Here is a 20,602-nt window from a genome sequence, read left to right as displayed (position 1 = left end):
AACAAAATTAAATACAATTAAAATTAAGAATATTTTTTAAAAAAAAATCACAAACCTTAAGAACAAAAAATATACTTTATCCTAACTTTTATAATCTTCTAATCTTGTGAGAATCCTATATCTTTGTGGTTCTTAGGCAATATACTTAATTGTATTTTACAGTAACATTGTAAAATTACTTTTCACTCTTAAGAGTGGTGGGAATAAATTAAACCTGTCAAAGGCATAATATGGAAGCACCCAAACATAATATAGGCAGACTGTGGCAATAGTTAATAGCAGAAAAATATTGAAGAGAAGACAGAATAATATAACACCAAAGTTTAACGCGGAAAAAAAACCTCTCAATGTGAGAAGGTAAAAGTTTTCACTATTTTCCAAATCAAAGCTACAAAATGTCTCAACTTACAAACATTAATTAGCATAAAAGTACAAATCTTGTACAAGAACATAAACTAAATGAAATCAATTGTACAGTAGATAGCCATTGTTTATGAACTTTCTGGCAGTTCTACTAGAGAGTTCAGATTGCAATCACACCTCCAAATTGACGAACTATGAGCGAAGAATATCCAGTTAAACAAGAAAATATTTGACCAACCAATCATTCACTTGATGAGATTAATACACTAATGGGAATATTGAGGAAAACTCCAAAAAATGTTTGCTCAGACAGAGGAAAAATGATCAGAACCTGCATATAAATACACAATGATGAGAACAACGTTATTGCCTTCCTTTTTAGCTTCAAAAACAGAACTGAAAGGAACAAATTCAGCTTGAGGAAAAAAATTGACATTAAAATAACAATACCACAATGGAAAATTTCACAAAAGTATTTACATGTTCACAAAGTTGCACAGAAGCTGCTTAATGGACATTTTAATGGTTGAATACATAAAGAAAGCAGTTCTTCAGGCCCCTGGAAAATCTATTTGAGTTGGTATCCATAAGAAATGATATGAGATAGAGCAGTTTCAAATATCAATACCTATAGATCCATCAAGTTTCTGCTACCTTCATAAAGACTTTAGCTGCAACTCTTCTTCTTGTAGCATTTGCCGAGCAAACGACAATCTTGAATTTGAAATAGTAACAGAGAAAAAGGAAGCTTTTCTCCTGCCATATTCTCCAACCTGAAGTAACTTGCATAGAGGAATAGAGTAACTATACCAACCTGAAGCAAAAACAGAAATCACTTCTTTAGATTGATTGAAGGTAATGTAAATATGGTTTGTATTGGATAAAGATTATGTGCTGAAATCTTAGCCATCTGGGCACCTGTACCTCGGTAGAAGTAACTGCAGAAGATGGTAAAAATACTAAATTTGATTCATCCTTTTGTTTTATATATCCAACGAAATTCTCAAATGCTGCATATAGGATAAAAGATATTCACAGCCTTTCAATTTTTTTTGCATGGTAATTAATTCTTATGTTCCTCTTTAAATGCAAATTTATTGAAAAATATGAGTGATAATAAGTATCAATTATGCATGTGTGAATCTAATTACCTGCTCAGAAATTTCTGTTCAGATGACTTTAATGGTGGAGATGTGGGAAATTTTGGGCCAGATTAGTTGATGCTTGTTCTTGCAGTGTTCTCCCAGCAAACGACACTGTTCAATTTGAAGTAGCAAGAGAGAGGGAGGCAGCTTTTCTCCTTCCATATTCTTCAGCCTCTTGCAGTATGAAATGTGCAATTGTTCAAGGGAGGTGAAGCGGAGAAGCTCGTTGCACTCCAATGTCTCCAGATTATCAAAGCACCATATGTCAAGAGCGGTAAGGGAGGGAAGGTGAGGCAGTGAACCCACCTCTGGGTATGACTTTATGTTCTTACACCCCAAACCAATAATACTAAGATGAGTGAGGGCGTGCAAGTTGGCCATCCTTGATAGATCCCACATTTGTTGCTCGCAAATTCCCCAAGCAAGTGATTTTAAGTTAGGCGGCAAACCACCCTCTAGCAACCTGCGAATGTTTGGGCAACCATATATCTCGAGGGACTGTAAACTTGGGAGTAGACTATTCATGTCACTTGGCAATGCCTCCAACTTCTCACACCATGTGACTTGAAGATGAGTCAAGTTGGGTGCAGCCAGTCCTTCTCCTGCAAATGACACTAATTTGTGGCACTCAATGATGGTGACACCTTGAAGAGCAGCGTGTGGTGCCTCCGACATTGAGACTGATTCCAGATTCCTACACCCTTCTATCTTGAGATTCTTGAGATTGGGAAAGACATCCAACCATAAGGAGGTCAGTGAATCACAACTGTCTTGTAATTTTAGCTCTATCAAATCATACTTGTGCTGCTGTTGCTCCGGGAATTCCAGATTTCTACACCTCACGATTTCCAGCTTTTGCAAAGATTTGGGAAAACAGTTGCCAGGAAACGATACATCAGAGGAACACCCTGAGATGCATATTTCTTGGAGGCAACTTAGATGTTTGATGCTGATCATTGCAGACTCCTTCACAGATTCACATCCCCTAATTGATAAAGTATCCCCATCAAGAAACATATCCTCGATGCCCAGTCCCATTAAATTGTCGTATATATGTAGTTTGCGAACTTTGGACACATCCGACAAAGAAGAAACGATACTCAAGACTTCCTTCAACATTGGACAATTTCTTACTTGTAGCCTCTCAAGTGAGGGAAACGGTGCAATATGCGAAGAATGATGATCTCCTTCATTCTTGTAAAACTCTTCGCCAATACTCCTCAGCTGATCGAAACCTTCAATGCTTAGGGACTTGAGAGATGGCAGCTGTCCAAGTGAAGGCAGCATGCAGCAATTCTTGCAAGACTCCAGAGATACACGTGTCATGTTTTGGTAGGAACAATGCCCAACCCAATTTGGAAATATTGTACCCTTGTATCCCTTGATTTTCAACTCTTTCAACCCATTGTGCGGTTGCAAGTTATCGAGCATGTCTCTTTGTGTTTCTGTGCTTGAAACCAAACCATCACCTGAAGACCATTCCAAGCATAATTCATCAATGTGCTTCTTATCCTTTATCTTTGCGCTCTGTGCTTCATTCACATCAACAATATTCTCCAACTTCTTAATCTCAAGGGGTCCATGAAGATTTACCATCCCTCCTAACTCCTGGATTCCATTTTCTTCGTGCTTGCCGACGACAAAGGAACTTAAAACGTGCAACTGATTCAATTTGCTCATTTTTCTGGGCATTTCTTCCAAAGAAGTTTTTCTAATATCAAGATGTCGCAAATCCACAAGATTATGCAAACCACTAGGCAACGTAGTTAGCTCCCAGCAACCATACAACTTCAATGTTTGCAAATTATACATGTTGCACAAAGACTCGGGCAATGTCTTAATAATAGTCCAAGAGAGATCCAAGTAGCGCATATGGATCAATTCTCCTGTTAAATTAGGCGCCACATTAAGTTTTGTAAAGGATAAAACTCTCAAGTATTTATGCTTTGATAATATCTCACATGTTTCCGCTTCAATGTTGTAGCTGATAGATGAGAAATCGCTAAACAATAAGAATGTTCTCAAAGATTCTACTTCAGAAATCAAATTAAGCTGTTTTGAGCCACAATAATGTAAATTTGCACCCAAATGTCGAAGAAGCTGAATCCTAATCATCTCCTCATTACCAAATCTGCAATAGAAATCTCCAGCAATGAATACTGCTAAGTCATGCACGAGATCGTGCATCACAAAATACTTGTCATTGTCGTGAAGCTTTTTAAAGAATAACCTCGAAGCTAATTCTTCAAAACACTCAGAACCAATTTCTTCTAAACTCTCTCCTCTCTTTGGTAGCCTTAAAAGATCTTCAGCCATCCACAGCAAAATTAGTTCATTTTTCTCAAAGTAATGATCTTTGGGAAACAAGGAACAATAAACGAAACAACGCTTCAAGTAAGGAGGTAGCTGGAAGTAACTTATTAACAATGCTGGAAGAATTCCAGAACCTTCGGAAGATTCCCAAATGGCACTCCTTAAAACAGCATTCCATTCTTCAGCATCATCCTTTCCTCGCAACGAGCTCCCAAGTGTTTCTATAGCTAATGGCAAGCCATTACACTTGTTGACAATTTGTCTACCGATAGCCTCTAGTGCTGGGTTCCCGTTTGACTCCGGAAAACATGCATTGGCTGCAAACAATAACCAACAAGACTCTTCCCACAACAAACTAAGATGGAAAGCGGGACATGTTTGAACTACTGAAGCAACACTTTGCATGCGAGTTGTTAGAAGAATTGTACTACCCTTAGCCCCACAGTGAAAAGGAATTATAAATTGCTTCCACTTATAGGCATCTTCGCTCCAGACATCATCTAGCACAAAAAAGAACTTCTTTCCCGACAAGATTTCCTGCAGTTTATTTTGAAGCAAATTTAAACTCCCAGGGGTACAAAAATTTTTAGTAATCTCCTCAATGGTTTTCTTTGTAATCTCAGCAACATCAAATGTGTCAGAGATGCAGACCCATGCTTTGAGATCAAATCCTTCCGCGACACTGTACGCCCATTTGGCTAAGGTTGTTTTACCAACCCCACCCATGCCAACAATAGGAATCACAGTTAACTGAGATTCTCTGTGGTCATTTATTATTTTGATTAAAGCTTGTTGATCGTCCTCCTTGCCATATATCTTCCCTTCCATCAGACATGTGGTTTCTTGCCATGATGATGATGATGATGATAAGTTATTATCCTTGGTAATCTTTTCAAGACCACGGGTATCTTTTTTCTGTACAAGAGATTCTATTCTTGAAACCACCGTTCCCATGTTATCTACCATCATCTTCCTATGTCGGTTGAGCAAGAAACTAGGCAAGACAGAACGTACCTCCTTTTGAGTTGCTTCTTTGGTGAGGACAGCGTCCAGAAAATCATCAGCATCATAAACAGCATCTCTCAGACTATCGAGCCAATCCCTCACACGTTTGTCGCGCTGTTGCTTGTACTCAGCATCATCAAGCACAGCTTCAGCAGCAAGCAGAGAAATCTTCAGCCTCTCAACCAAGTCAGGGACAAGTTTGTTGCCCAAGGCTTGGTTGACCGTATCCATTGTGAGCAATCTGTTAAGGACAACGTCAATGAAGCTAGAAAGGAAAGCTCCACCAACAAATGCACCAGCCATGATTTGATCTCAAACAAGTGATCAGAATTCTGGTATGAAGGAAAGTGAAGATGCAGATTTTGCAGGGTTTGTAACTGAACTGTGTGTAGGTGTATGAAAGCTTATCGTGAAGAAGTAGTTCTCAATAACTTGATGGCAAAAAGACAAAGACTGTTGACTCAATAAAACGTTAGTCTCCTTAATTAGTGGGACTGTCTTGCTGGCTCTGTACTAATTTTAGAGGTCGTAATATCTTGCTACCTCGGTTTTATGATTTAAGCATAAGACTCTATGTAATAGGATGTTACAAAAGGTAATAGCTAGTACGGTTTATAAAAGAAGGATTTGGATCCTCTAAATTTTGAATTTGTACTTTAGAGGGTAAAGTGTGATCTTCTACTCTTGAATGGTTTTTCTCTCATATTTATTCTTGGTCCCACCTATAAAATAAATGGTGAGAGATCACATTTTACTCTCTAAAATAAAATTTAAAATTTAGAGAATCCAAATCCATAAAAGAAAATATGTAAATTTTGTAAAAGAAAATAACATAGTAGCAAATATAATATACTTGGATGACAAAAAATCTAAATGAAAAGTATATTTCACACTAATTTTGATACCAAAAATCAATGACAATGAAATATGCAACCAATAATAAATGCAATTTTTTGAGCAGTCAGATTAGAGAACTTGTTAAGATCATGATGCTAGATCCTGCAGATTACTTATGGAATTGATGCTCTAACACATAAAGAAAGGTTACATTTATTTGTAAAACATAATCCATTATATGCTTACTTTTTCAATAATATATCCCTAGCTAGTAGAGACAACCAAATTGTTAATCAATATTCTTAAGTTGAGTACAACCAAAATGAATTCAGTTTTTTTTTTTTCGGTTATATTACTACAAGAAAATTTGTCTTTTACCATGTTTTAATTAAAAGTGTACTGAAAAGCTGAAAAATGTGGCTATAACTGGTCACGCTTTTCAAATGGTCATCTGTTCAACTGTGGACAATTTTCTATAGCCACGTTTTATGGTATCAATTGCTACACTTACTTTTTTGCCACGTTTTTGGTTGGAAAAATGTATGTGGCTGTTGGTAAAAACGATGATTTTTTCTCCTTGTATGCACATTTTTTGTTTTTAGTTAATTAGTTCCCAGGGATGCTATAAAGCTATTAGAATTGCAAGTTGAGGAAGCATTATTCAACTGATGCAGCTGTAAAGAACTAAATATAATTAGTTAATTACAGCATTAGGTAATTCTCATAATGATTCTTTTATTGAATTTTTGGATGTAAATATTGTCTTCTTAGAGAAATACATTATCACGAAATTCTAGAGAGTTAAAACCAAGAAAGCTTTCCAAAGAAAGTGGTATATACTTTTAGACACGGTATCGGTCTCGGAGGTAACTTAGAAAATTCATATTAGTGGCGTGCTTAATTGGCTTTGCACTAACTTTTCATTTTTTAATTCTTTCTTGCAAGTGGTGTTGTTTCCCCTGTCACCATTGTGGAAACTATATAAAACTAAGAGCATTTTGGCACCAGATTTTTGTATGTATCTCATGGTAAATTGGTAACATATTATATTATTATGAAGTTATTAATAACAAGAATGCATGGGACTTGTCTTAATAATTTAATGCCTTAGTCTTAGTTTAATAGTTTGTTTGGAAGTTTTATTGTGTCTTTAAAGTCTCTAAGATGCAAGAAAACTGCAAGTTGAGGAAGGCTTCAACTGGGGCATGAATCACGACAAAGGTAATAGTTATCAATCTTTAATTAGGTGATTGGTCAGATGAATCAACTTTAGTTTATTAAACCATAGAAACAAATATTTACTTATCTAATAACAAGATGGTCCATAATTTGTTTGTCAAATTAAGTAAATCTGGTCTTCTACAACTTTTATCGCTCACTGAGGTTGCTTCTATTTAAAATGAGCAACTGGATACTCTTTATGCTAATATTAGTGAGGAGCAGCTCATGTTGATGTTGTTATTATTTTTTGGAACCTAACATTTACTTGGGTTGGTAATAGTGAAAACACATACGCTTGTCAAGAAAAAGATATTTAACAAGTTCAATGTAATATTAGAATATCATCAGTACATGCAATTGGAATTATGTTCTCTGTTTAGATCGTTTTTGCTTTTATGTCATTTTTTATTGAATTTAATTTTAATGCATTCTCAATATAAAGTAATTTTACACGATGATAAACCTAACTTTTTTTTACATTAACTGCATAAATAATTACCCATATCAATCATAAAATGAGCACCCATGCTAGGAAGTAGGAATTCATCCCATAAGCAATGTTCCATCAATGTTTTTGTACAATGATGTATGTGTCAATTTGAAAAAAAAAAGCCCAGCCCGAATTAGATTAACAAAAAAAAATTGACTTCAGAATTTCGTCTTCAGGCCCTCTTGAAAATCTGTTTTGAGTTGGAATCCACAAGAAATGCTATATGAGATAGAGATATGAAATATGAAAATCAAGCTTAATCCTCATAGAGAGTTTAGTTGAAAGCAAGTTTGATGAGTTTGGAAAACTCTAAATTAACATTTGTGATGATTAAATATTGTTAATTTGATTAATTGCAAAAATATTAATTCATACATATTGATTAAATTAATATTTACTATGCAGATTTTACACTGGGCTGAAAAATAAAAGAAAATGTTGCAAACTCAAAATACATTTAGTATTGATGCAAAAATGTTTTGATTATTGTGGCTGAATTATTATTCTTGGGCCAGAATTGATCCTAATTAGCCCAAATCAATTTTGATGAGAAAAGATCCAATGCTTGGTCTGAAACCCATTGAAAGAAAGCAAATTGGTTTCATGCTTGCAACAGATTCCATTTCTTATTGAGGGATGGATTTCAAAATTTAATTTGCTAGCATTGGAAATATAAATGAGAGAGAAAAAGTATGATTGACATGATTGATTGGTTTAATGCAATACGCTACTCAAACAAGGGAAGTAAAAGCAATCCCATTTCAATTAATATGTTCTATTTCAATTAATTGCTTTTCTTCTAACTCTATCTTCTCTCTCATCTTTCTTTTTTCTCTCTCGGTCATTACGCAGCAACCATGGAAGCTACACCTAGCCACCAAAAAGAAGATAGAGCAAGCAACAAGACCATCACAATGATGGCAAGAAAAAAAAAACATAAAGTATGTTGTGGCTAAGATTCTCATTCACTTGTGGTAAGATTTTGTGAAGAGATCTTGGCTCCTCCATACCAAAAATGGAAGAAAAGATTTCGGCCAACAGAGAAGAAGAATCTTGGAAGGATGGCTTGTCTCTGATTCTGATCAACCATCACAGGAGGTAGCTACAGTGGCTACGTGATGGAAGAAGCAGAGATTGGAGCAGATGAAGCTATCATCATCATGAAGCATCAAGGGCCAGAAGTTCATCTTGGAGAGCAAGGCAAGGATGAAGGGCTCAGATTGATGAAGAGTGGTGACCAAAGAAGGACTAGAGGTAATTGCATGTTGGGTTTTGCATGGGTTATCTCTTCTCTCTCTCTGGCCGAACCGGTTTTGTTTGAAGAGGAAGAAGATTGGCTTGGTTTGTTTTGGTTTCAACCTTGAAGGCTTCTTCCTATAAGTAAGGGTGAATAGTCAGGGTTTGATTCAAGGAAAAGAAAAGAGTGAGCACATAGTTTCTATAGCTCCCCAAGCTAATAGATTTCTTCTCCTTCAATGTTCTTCATTTTGTATTTTTCTGTTTAATTTTGTCATGTCTTGAGTCTCATGGAAAAAGGCAAACAGTGAGGTTTGTATAAAAAAAACCATAGAGCGGAAAAAGGCAGAGAGTGCAAAATTAAAAGAAAAAGCCATAGATGTCCTTAGAGTTCCTTTGTACATCTGTGTTGTGTTTCATGATTCTGTGGGGATCCCCTTGTAAGTTGGGTTAGCACTTTACATTGAAAGCTTGGCTGTGACCAAGTCAAGTTCAGTTTGGGTTTAGATTCTGGACTTGTCCCAGATAGGAATGGTAGTTGATAGGGAGAATTGGTGTTTGTAATCAAAAAGGATTATAGTGAAATTTCATCATTGTTGTGATGGAGACTGGATGTAGGCTGCACTGCACTTAACAGCTGAACCAGGATATATCTGGGTGTAATCTTCTCTCTCTTCTACTCCATTTCTGTTTCTGCTGCACAGGAGGTAAAATCAAAAATATCACGTGTTGACCAGGGACAGATCCAGAAATATTATTCTGGAGGGGCCAATAACATATATAATATTAAAAAATTATACAAAAAATTATATAATGTAAAATGTATTACAAAAATATATCGATAGAGAATATATTTTAAAATACAAAAAATATGTATGTACTTTTTATTAACGAAGTGGTCGATTTTTCGTATCATAAAATTTATCGATAATAGAATCTGTGTCAAATTTTTCAGCAATTTTCTTTTCAATATAATTAAAAGACAATCAACAAGAAATTAACCTTTCATTTTGTTTATGAGTATTCTTCACAATATTTATCGCTAAAAAAGATCTCTTAGTTGTAATAGTTAAAACAAAGAGATTTAATACCAAATGAATCAAGAAGGACGCTCACAAGAAGAAAAAATCCACTTTATGATATTTGAAAAATTTTATTTAATTAAAAAATATTAGTAATAATATCTTTTTAGATTTTTTTAATATTGTTACTTACTTTTTTAGATATTAGAAATCATTAATATTTAGGTTAGGCTAGACTTTTTATTTATATTAGACTAAATACTAAATAAATTTAAAAAAAAATTAAATCATACTTAATAACTTATTACTATTAATCTTTTTCTAAAAAAGTTGGGGGACCGAGGCTTCCACTCGCCCCCCGTAAGTCCGTCCACTGTTGACTAACGAGACAAAAAAAAAAAAGTCTCGTGGCTGAGTACGAGACAAAAGAAAAAGTCTCGTGGCTGGTTACGAGATAAAAAGACAAAAAGTTTCCAGAAGTGATTTCAAAGGCCAGCAAGTATAGTCAACCAAAAAATGGGGCTAAGATTCAACCCTCTTCTCTTAGCTACTGATAACCATCAATTGCCGTATTCTCCTGAAATCCTGAAGCTACCTGCAGAAGATGGTAAAAACAGTAAATTTGATTCCTGTATTTCAATTTTTAGTTCATGGTAATTCGTATGTTCCTCTTCAAATTCGATTTATTGAAAAATACGGAAGATAAGTATCACACATAGCAGTGACTTTTAGCTACAACTCTATCTACAACTACAAAGTGAAAGAAAAGGAAATTTATGCATCTATGTGTTTAATTGTGGTAACATGGGAAACATGAAGATCTGAGAATTACCTGCTCAGAAATATCTACTAAGAAAAATATGTCTTTTTTGACGTGATTAGTGGGGGTGTGAGAAAATTTAGGCCAAATTTGTTCATGCTTCTGCTTGCAACGTTGTTGAGGCAACTGAGGCAGCATGCAGCAATTGTTGCAATACTTCAGAGATACACGTGTCATGTTTTGTAACCCTTGTATCCCTTGATTTTCAACTCCTTCAGACAGACCATTGTGCGGTTGCAAACTGTATATCTCTTTCTGTTTGTGTTTGGAACCATATCATCAACTGAACACCATTCTTTGCACTCTTGGATTCCATTGTCTTTGCGCTTGCCCACGACAAATTAAAGGATCTTAAAATCCGAAAGTGTTTTAATTTGCTCATTTTTCCGGGCATTTCTTTCAAATTTTTCCTAATAATATGATTACGAAAATAGATACAATCAATTAATTCTTACCTGAATTTTGTAATACATCAACATATGTCATTTTCAGGTTCACCATCACTGATTAAGATTATATTTTGTGAGGATACTAACGCTGTAGAAAAATTATCCAATCAATTGAACCGAACATAGGCTCAAATTTTCACATATAGAAAACTTCCAAAAGAATGGTAGTAGATAAAACAAACATTGCATTAACCAGGTTCCTTAGAAACATGCACATAAAAAAATGATATAACACCATTAGTTCCAAACCTACAATTTGCTTTGAATAGGGATCTAAAATCTCAATAATCTTTCCCTGCGAATTCCACTAGGAGGAAAAACGCTTTCTTGACTCGTGCAAAGAGCAAGGTAGCTATGTAGTTGCATTGTTTTTTCCACAATTTATTGACATAGAAGATGAATAAGAAGCTGTGAAAGCTACAGAGTGTTCACAAGGAAAAAAAACAAGGGAATAAATTTATGGGCACTAAATCTAAGAGTTTCTAAAATGAAAGAAAAATAACAACTATGATCTATCATCTCTGCATCCCCTTGCCTACAAAAACGAAAAACCAAACGGTTAAATACTTAAATAGATATTATACTGATATCAAACTTCAGTCTGATATTCGGAACTTGACTCCTAGAATGTCCTTCACCACCTCATACGTTACAAATGCGATTGCTATGGACGGCACCACCTGCAAAACAGCAAGTTGAAGAATGTTACAATGCAACAAAAGTAAGGCCACTAAAAGGATTGTACCTCTTGAGTATATTAGATGAGACTGACCTTTACAGAATTTGGCACCAGCCCCTTGTATAATGCACCAAATCCCTCGTACCGAACGGTTTTCCTAAATGCATCTATCATTCTAGTGTATTCGAGCGGGACCTTGCCTCTTCCGTCCCCAGCTACAACAGAAGCAGCATGGTTCCAGCCCACCATCTGCATTCTTCGACGAATGACGTCGAGAGGATAAGCAACAGTTTGTCCAAAAGTTCCGGCAACAGCACCACAAGCCAGACGTGTTGTCACACTCAACTCAGAATCTTGAGCTAGACCAAACGGTTTGGATTTGATTAACCAATCTTTTAAAGACTCGTAGACAGCAAAGTTGAGACCCACATAAGGAATCTGGAAAAATAAGAGCAAGAATATCAAGTCAACTACATGTGAGAAACGTGTTCGAGAAATTGTGGCATAGTAGTCTAACATCCACAAATAAGCAAGGCCAAAAAAATATCAGCAAATACTTTTAGAAGTTTACATAAAGAGCTTTTAAAATAAATTGAGAAAAGGCTCACCCCACTAATATAATTTATTAAGAGCTTAGTTAAGGATCTTAAATTAATTTAAATTTAAAAGAAAAGTTAACAGATCCAAGCATGAAATTGTCAAAAACAAAGAGGTCGAGGTAGAAACATCTGATGTAACATAAGTTTATTAATTCATAATGATATCATCTTTGAAAAAAGAACATGGGATGAAGTTCTCACAACTCCAATTACCTGTACAGTTATCCTGCCTCGAACCATATCCATTGGATAAGTTGCAGACATGGCAATTATTCCAGCACATGCTCCAGCTCCAAGTCGTAAAACAGGAGTCAGCTGAGCATCCTCTGCAGAAAGTACAATGAAAATTGCTGAGTGACTATATGGCTTTTAAAACCACCAAATTTTTCCAGAGATTATAGCACAGTTGTGTGATTTCAACTCAGTTCGTTTGGCAAACATCTAAGGTTTGCTACTATGATCATGATGTAATAAGTTATGGCTATGTACTTGCATGACTATTGAGTTTGCTTTCTATATTCTGTGAGATTTCACTCTAATTTTCCTCTTTCCATGTGTTTCCTCAGAGAACTTGTAACACCATCATTCTGAATATAATTAGTAGCCTTCTCAGTTTGAAGTACAATTGGTATAAACTATCAACTAGATTGACTATTAATCATGAATATCTGTGTATTTTGTATTTTATCCTTTATTTTTAGGGTTAACATTATTAAGCATTTTGTTTCTTGTCAAAGCAATATTTGTTTAGGTGAATGCTAGGATATCTATCACATTGTACCTAAGTTATTAAAAAGAATAAATAAATAATATTTAATAAATTTTATATGATTTATTTTTTATTTTAAATATTTTATTTTTTACTTTAAAAAGTAAGTTAGACAATTTAGATATCATAACAAAGACATCATATAACTCACATTTGTCTATTGATTTATATCTCTTTTAGGTTCTGAACAATAACCGTGTCTTGAAATCATATTGATGATCAATGTTGGACCAAAATATTACATAAAAAACGATGGAATAACAAAATATCACATGAAGAAAATTAATCAATTATATACTTAAATCAATTATTAATATAAAATATATATTAAAAATAAATTTAATTACATATATATATTTATACATAAATTATAAATACATAATGATTAATTTAAAAATTAATTTTTAATGTATAAATAACATGTAAGAAAAACATCAAAATGACAAAATATTACATAAAAAGGAAATATTATAAAGATTTTTTCTTATACAAATTGATTTTTCTTTTTCTAATCTATTTAATATTTCTTGAAAATTTTAGTTGTACTAATTCTTTAGGTTGACCAATAATCAATATTAGCATTGTACAATTTTTTATACTATCCGAATATTTAAGGATAATAATATGTAAAATAGAATAGGATTTAAGTTTTAATGTTTTATTCTAATTCTATGTGTGAGTTTAAATTCCGTAGAATTTTAAAATGAACCATATTCTTTACTAAAATTTTCATTCTGATCCTCCTCGTTGATCAGAAAAAAAAATTATTCGAATATATTACTACATTTCATAATATCAAATATTGTTTATATATTATTAGCAAATTGAATTACTAGTTTGATAATATTAAATATAAAATTGATAATGGGTAAAACCGGGTAGGATTTAGATTTTATTTTAATTCTATATGTAGGTTAAAAATTTTATTTTAATTCTTACCTTATTCGCGAGTTGAGAATCTCTCAATTTTAACTTTATTTGTACCTTAAAATTCTAAATTTTATCCTATTCTATTTTACCCGTAGAAATATCAAATTTTTTTAAAGTAAATATAAATTTTAAACTAAATTTCATACATATTAATAAAATAAAAAATAACCTTAAGTAAATAGTAAATATTGTAAAAAAAAAAATTACTAGCTTGGTAACTTTAAACAATTCTAGTGGTCTAATAATCAATCTGATTAAGGTCAGGTTTTATCCGGATGGGCCGGGCTGAGCCCGGTTGAGAGAAAGTAAGCAAGCAAGTTAGGGGTTTTAGGGAATTGGGGCACCGCATTCACTGCCAGTCTGACTCAGTAGTTGTACCACTCATTCCCTAGCTCCCTTCCACCCAACCTTCACGGCGGCCACTCTCCTCCGGTGACTGGACACTACTCAAGCTTCAAGCTTACTCATTCAACTTCTCTCGCCCATCTATTGAGCTCAGCCTCATAACTCCATTCCATAAAGCGTGTTCCTCCGCCGCCACAACACAGCGTGTCGCCGCCGTCTATTGGATTGGTACACCAACAGGTATCTCTTCCTATCCCTTCCTTTTCTGTCAGAGTTGAAAATGGCTACCAAATTGTGAATTGGTATATGTATGTGTTTGTGCTAGGTGTTTTTTGTTGTTTGAGCTTGAGCTATTATAATATAATATAGTTTGAGTTGTTTCGAAAACTAGTCTGAATACGATTCAAGTTATTATATATGGTTTTCCTTTTGTAATTCATTGGCTTATCGATTTTGCATCAGTTTCTCAACTCTGAAGAAGAATCTGAACTAATTTGAAGATGACTCGCGGGATAAAACACCGTATGAAAACCAAGAGAAAGAACAAGGTTCAATCTTGTGGCCTAGTTAACCCTCTTCCACAACCTCGATTTACTCTCTGCTTCTTTTGTAGCTGTATCTATCTCATTTTCGTTTTTCCGGATTTGTGTGCAACTAAAATAAATTCAGGGTTCGAAGAAAGGGGAAGGGTCGTCTTCGGTGCCGCCACAACATCCGGTGAAGGTGTGGCAACCTGGTGTGGACAAGTTGGAGGAAGGTGAGGAACTCCAGTGTGATCCTTCTGCTTACAACTCTCTTCATGCGTTTCACATCGGATGGCCCTGTTTAAGGTAAAATTTGAATGAGCATTGATCTTTTTCCCTCTCATACTTTTGGTTTTGTAATCTGTTTGCAATTTATATGAATAAACAAAACCCATTTGTTGTTGATGGACTTAGTGTTACACTATGATCAAAGACGTGTTGAATAGAGTTGCTTTGCTTTGGCGTCAGCATTGTAATTCAGAGGGAAATTCGATGCGGCCTTTTTGGAAACTTGTTCTAATTTCTGCTTAGTTTCAATAATCTAAAGCTATGAATATGTTTAAACAGCTTTGATATTGTACGAGACACTCTGGGTTTAGTTCGAACAGAATTTCCCCACACGGTATATTTCATGGCAGGGACTCAGGTGAGTGTTTTTTTTTTTAAGTAAATAATTTTCATTAATCAACTTGATGTTTTTATTATGAGTTAGCATTTTCAATTTTGAAACAAGGATTAGAGAAGTTGATATCAAGCTTTGTAATTACTAACATTTAGGAGGATATTTCTCTTTATTATTATTATTTTGTATCTTCTATCTATTTTCATTTTTGCTTCTGTTGTTTGACAATGTCATATTGTTGTTATGTTGGATGCACTCAAGGCGGAGAAAGCTTCCTGGAATTCTATTGGAATATTTAAAGTTTCAAATATTACTGGGAAGAGACGTGAGCTGGTGCCTAAACATGAAGGTGATGAGGATGGTGAGGATAGTGATAGTGAAGATGATAGTGACGATGAAGATGAAAATGGAGCTCAGGGTCCCACCTTGCAGGCAATAGCCCTGATTTTTGTTTGTATTTGTTCCTTTTATTAGGTGTTCTAAAGATTGATCTTAAAATTTTGATTCTTCTCTTACAGTTGCGGAAGGTAACACACGAAGGATGTGTCAACCGTATACGCTCCATGTCACAAAACCCACATATATGTGCAGCTTGGGCAGATACTGGTTATGTACAGGTCAGACTTTTGACCATATGTTTTAGTTTTCATGGATGTTTTTAAGTCATTTAAGCTGGTCAAATTAATATGTTTGAGTCGGGGTCTTTGGTTCAGGTGGTTACAAACTTATGATTGTCAAGATAAAGAGGCACAAATTATCTTTCAATTGAATCTAACAGAGTTAAGCTTGGTACTATCAGAGTATAAGAGAAAACAAAAAATTGTTCATAGGGAAAAAATTAACAGTTAATTATATCATTGTGAGTAGGACTTTACTGGTTTAGTTACTATCACGTGCTTCTGTACCTTGCAGGCTTAGTTTTGGAAAACATGGAATCATAAAACTTTGGCTCAACCTCATATAAATCTTTCTATTATGGCACTCCGTTAGGTACTTGTTAGAGAAACCAAATACTACCCCAGGCCATAAGTCTGTTTTTTGTTTTATTATAGGAACTAAATAGGACTACACACCTTTATAATTGGTTTTACAACAGTTCGGGATACAACATTTCTAACAAATTTCAAAGCTAGTAATAGCATGATTAGATATGATAAATTGTAGCTCCAGGAAAATGTGGTTGATTGGTCCTAATTACTCAATTATTTGCCGCAACTAACATGAAACATGCATCTATGCTATTCTAGATTATCTTATACAATCATAAACGTTAACTTCCACTTTGTTCTTACTATGCCTCGTACCTTCTTTGGTCTAGTATACAATCTGATAGTTAACTAGTTGATTTGTAGGTTTGGGACTTAAGCTCTCATCTGAATGCTCTAGCAGAGTCAGAAACAGAGGGTATCCAAGGAGCTGCTGCAGTTTTTACTCAGGACCCCCTATCTAAATATAAACACAAAGATGAAGGCTATGCTATTGACTGGAATCCTCTTGTTCCTGGAAGGCTTGTATCTGGTAATCTTTGGTTATATCTTTTTCTCAGTTTAGCTACATTTTTTGCTAGTGTGTCATTTACAAAATATTGAAAATATGAGGCTTGACAATGGTGTGTTCATGTTTTAAGGGGATTGCAAGAATTGTATTTATCTGTGGGAACCAACATCTGCTGCAACATGGAATGTTGACAATACTCCATTTGTTGGACATACTGCTAGTGTTGAAGATCTGCAAGTATGTACTAATGCAAAAAGCATTAGTTGCTCTTCTTGTTGTTTGAATATTTGTGCAGTTCTATCTGCAATGTAGAAGTAGTTTTTCTTCATCTATCAATCTAAACTGAGATGTATTGTTCAATTAATACCTGCAGTGGAGCCCTGCGGAGCCTGATGTTTTTGCTTCTTGTTCTGTGGATGGAAGCATTGCTATATGGGATACTCGACGGGGGAAATCTCCAGCTGCATCTTTTAAAGCACATAACGCTGATGTGAATGTTATATCATGGAACAGGTATTAATGCATTCACTTTTATGATGCTTCTATTTCACTGCCATTCATTCTACATGTCTTTCTTATATTGTACTTGATTAAACTGAGTAGGTTGGCTAGTATTATGTTGGCCTCCGGGAGTGATGATGGGACAATTTCCATTCGTGATCTCAGATTGCTCAAGGTATGAGCTCTATGATTGTAGCGGTCAAGATCACCCTATACCCTTAAAGAAAAACAACAAAATAATAAAACATGCTTTCATTCATAATACAGATCTTACTACATTTGTTGTGTGTTGTGTTCTCATTGAATTGTATTAAGGACGCTTTCTTGCTTAGTCACTTTTCTTAGAAAAAGATTTGGATCACATGGTACTTAACATAATATTTTTTACCCATGATTCCTTATCTTATCCTTTGAGATGCATTATGGTGAAGACTTAGCTTACATATGTCTGATCTTTCGGCTGATATTTTTTAGTGCTGTTTTCACAAATCTCATGCGAAAAGTGCATTATTGTGGTTAGGAAGGAGATTCTGTGGTAGCACATTTTGAATACCATAAACACCCAATCACATCCATTGAGTGGAGTCCACATGAAGCCTCATCATTGGCCGTTTCGTCATCCGATAATCAGCTTACGTGAGTAAAATATTTATACCTCTATCTGCCAAATGCCATTAATAAACTTCCAAATAGATATTAGTATCCATCAATCATCTATTTTGTCTTATAATTGTTTGCGATTAGAAAACTGAGTAATCTGTGTTGACTTGTGTTACAGGATATGGGACCTTTCTTTAGAAAAGGACGAGGAAGAGGAGGCTGAATTCAAGGCTCAAACCAAAGAACTAGTGAATGCCCCTGAAGATCTTCCTCCCCAACTACTATTTATTCATCAGGTAGGTCAAACTCTAAATGTTGAAATCATAAGCACTCTCTTTTAATGCAAATCCTATTTGAAATTTTATCCTCATGGTTAGTTCTATTCATTTATTTTCTTTTCATCTCAAATCAGGGACAAAAAGACCTCAAAGAACTACATTGGCATGCTCAGATTCCTGGGATGATTGTATCTACAGCAGCAGATGGATTCAACATCCTTATGCCTTCAAATATTCAGAGCACTTTGCCATCAGATGGTGCTTGATAGATAGACATATAGTAGATACATGGCCTCAGTGTTCAGCATCTACTTATTGATCTGATTAGATGCTTCTGGGTACAAAAGTTTTGCATCTTCCTTTTAATTTGTTTGCTTTTGTATTTTCTTTCTTCTATGTTCATGTTGGGGAAGTTAAGGTACAAAGTGTTATTATTCTTATGCAAGTTACCTCTATTTTGTGTCAAAATTAAAATGATATTCACCGAGGACTTTTTGGCTATATCAGTAACCTTATATATTGATTATTTTAGTATTTTAAATTAGTTAAGAGTATGACATTCCTTATATGGAACATTCATATTTTTATTATATTTTTTTTATAGATAGTTTACATTTATAAGATCAATTTATTCTTTTAGTTGACTAATTTATTGTACTATATAGTTTATAATTTGAAATAACTATTACAACTTTCTGTTTGAAGAAAATTAGAGCGTGTTCGGTTTGTGTTCTTTTTTTTTATTGATTTTTTTTTTCAAAATTTTATGGAAGAAAAGAAAATTATGATTTTTATTTCTTTTTTACAAGATCTTAAAACAGAAAATATTAAAAATAAAAATAGAAAAAAATATAAATACAAACTAAATGTACTATATATTAACCCTTGAGTATTAATTTTTGGCTAGCTTTCGTTAACTAGGACAAGTTACATTCATGTTGATTCTACTTGAAGAGCAGTAGTGTGGAACTTTTTTATACTGTTGAAATGATTAATTATGACTGCAATATTGTTCAACCGACTAACTAAAAAGTTTAGTGCCTAAACTAGAAAAGACAAGGTTTAGAAAGTGGGTATTATGGTTGGGTGGTAGAAACAATCAAACAAATTTGACAAGATAGAATCAAAAGTGAAAGAATACCTTTGTAAGAAATAAATGTACGATATTAAAACTTTAGATACTATTATTAAGGTTTATCCTTAAATAACAAACTTTGTTAATTAAATAAATTTTAATCTTTTAGTTATGATAGTTTATATTAATAATATACAATAATAACTTATTAAGTTAATTGCTGCACTCTTTATTCTTTTGAAAATGCATTAACATTTTGTCCAGTATTAGCCCTATATAGATCTACACATTCATATTTTTCAAAATTATTTTCACGAATAAAAAATTTTTAAATAATAGCAATAATTTTTTTGCTTTTCATTTATTTATTTATTGTTTGTGCTTACACAATAAGGTGACGTGGTAAACGGTGGAGGGTGTGGCCAAAAGAAGGTCCACGCCACAAAAATCAACAAATATCATTGGCACTACCAAATTGGGACCCACCAAACCAATGTAAACCTCTCCTTTTCTCTTCTTCAAAATGCCACTGTTTTATGAATTAATTACAATTATGCCACTGAATCAGCCGCCAAATCCCACGGCCTAATCCTTGACCATTGAATCTGTACTCTCACTCTCGTGTCCACCTTCACAACCTTCTCTTTTTTGAAAACTTCGACTTTTTAATTGGATTAATGCAGTATTGCAGTTAATGTACTTTTTTAGCTTTATGTAGATTTTCATAAGTTAAAGTTATTTTTGTGAGTAATAAATATAAGTTAATTTAATTTTTAAAGGTCTTTTAAATGGATTAATTTAGGTATATTAAAAAAATTAATTTGACTCATACTTAATATTTATAGAGGATAAAGTATTATTTGATCCTAAACGTTTGAAGTTAAAGTTATTTTTGTGAGTAATAAATATAAGTTAATTTAATTTTTAAAGGTCTTTTAAATGGATTAATTTAGGTATATTAAAAAAATTAATTTGACTCATACTTAATATTTATAGAGGATAAAGTATTATTTGATCCTAAACGTTTGAATCGAACTTTAATTTAATTTCTAACACTGTAAATATCTTATTTTAATCCTAAAAATTTTTAAAGATTCTAGTTCAATTCTAAAAAAAATTAAAACAGATTTAATGTTATTTTACTATTAATTTTAACACAAATAATTTGTATATTAATTAAAGAGCCAATAACATTCAATTTTAGTATGTAAATAAAATCGATCTATTAATGATTATTAATATAAAAAAATTTTATTTTAAAGTATTGATGATTGATTATTAG

The 20,602-nt window shown here is 33.7% G+C and overlaps 3 protein-coding genes across 7 annotated transcripts; 1 reads left to right on the top strand and 2 right to left on the bottom strand.

Annotated features, from left to right (window-relative positions):
• Positions 1 to 334: 334 nt before the first annotated feature.
• On the bottom strand, positions 335 to 5,249 carry LOC110277908 (putative disease resistance protein At3g14460). Of its 5 annotated transcripts, XR_008005728.1 has the most exons (4): positions 1,515 to 5,249; positions 1,288 to 1,301; positions 992 to 1,177; positions 336 to 694 (listed from the first exon to the last, which is right to left on the bottom strand). XR_008005728.1 is itself a non-coding variant. In XM_052256947.1 (2 exons), the coding sequence occupies exon 1, from the start codon at positions 5,127 to 5,129 to the stop codon at positions 1,533 to 1,535; it is 3,597 nt and encodes a 1,198-aa protein (XP_052112907.1). In that variant the 5' UTR covers positions 5,130 to 5,249; the 3' UTR covers positions 1,169 to 1,301; positions 1,515 to 1,532. The 5 variants fall into 5 exon arrangements, 1 of the variants encoding a protein (XP_052112907.1); XR_008005727.1 differs by lacking the exon at positions 1,288 to 1,301 and having other exon boundaries at positions 335 to 694; positions 844 to 1,177; XR_008005726.1 differs by lacking the exon at positions 1,288 to 1,301.
• Positions 5,250 to 11,138: 5,889 nt separating this feature from the next.
• Positions 11,139 to 12,795, bottom strand: LOC107473025 (mitochondrial adenine nucleotide transporter ADNT1-like). Its single transcript, XM_021134768.2, has 3 exons — positions 12,393 to 12,795; positions 11,674 to 12,018; positions 11,139 to 11,581 (listed from the first exon to the last, which is right to left on the bottom strand). The coding sequence occupies exons 1-3, from the start codon at positions 12,441 to 12,443 to the stop codon at positions 11,498 to 11,500; spliced, it is 480 nt and encodes a 159-aa protein (XP_020990427.1). The 5' UTR covers positions 12,444 to 12,795; the 3' UTR covers positions 11,139 to 11,497.
• A 1,374-nt stretch (positions 12,796 to 14,169) lies between these two features.
• LOC107472948 (protein HEAT STRESS TOLERANT DWD 1) lies at positions 14,170 to 18,779 on the top strand. The gene is made up of 13 exons (XM_016092472.3): positions 14,170 to 14,463; positions 14,686 to 14,771; positions 14,893 to 15,053; positions 15,315 to 15,393; positions 15,631 to 15,801; positions 15,888 to 15,986; positions 16,722 to 16,887; positions 16,997 to 17,103; positions 17,240 to 17,379; positions 17,470 to 17,542; positions 17,888 to 18,003; positions 18,146 to 18,263; positions 18,380 to 18,779. The coding sequence occupies exons 2-13, from the start codon at positions 14,724 to 14,726 to the stop codon at positions 18,509 to 18,511; spliced, it is 1,410 nt and encodes a 469-aa protein (XP_015947958.1). The 5' UTR covers positions 14,170 to 14,463; positions 14,686 to 14,723; the 3' UTR covers positions 18,512 to 18,779.
• The last annotated feature ends 1,823 nt before the right edge of the window (positions 18,780 to 20,602 follow it).

Source organism: Arachis duranensis, chromosome 2 (genome assembly GCF_000817695.3).
Source record: "Arachis duranensis cultivar V14167 chromosome 2, aradu.V14167.gnm2.J7QH, whole genome shotgun sequence".
Classification (NCBI taxonomy): Eukaryota; Viridiplantae; Streptophyta; class Magnoliopsida; order Fabales; family Fabaceae; genus Arachis; species Arachis duranensis.
Note: the sequence above shows the minus strand (reverse complement) of the source record. Positions and strands in the feature narration are given on the sequence as shown.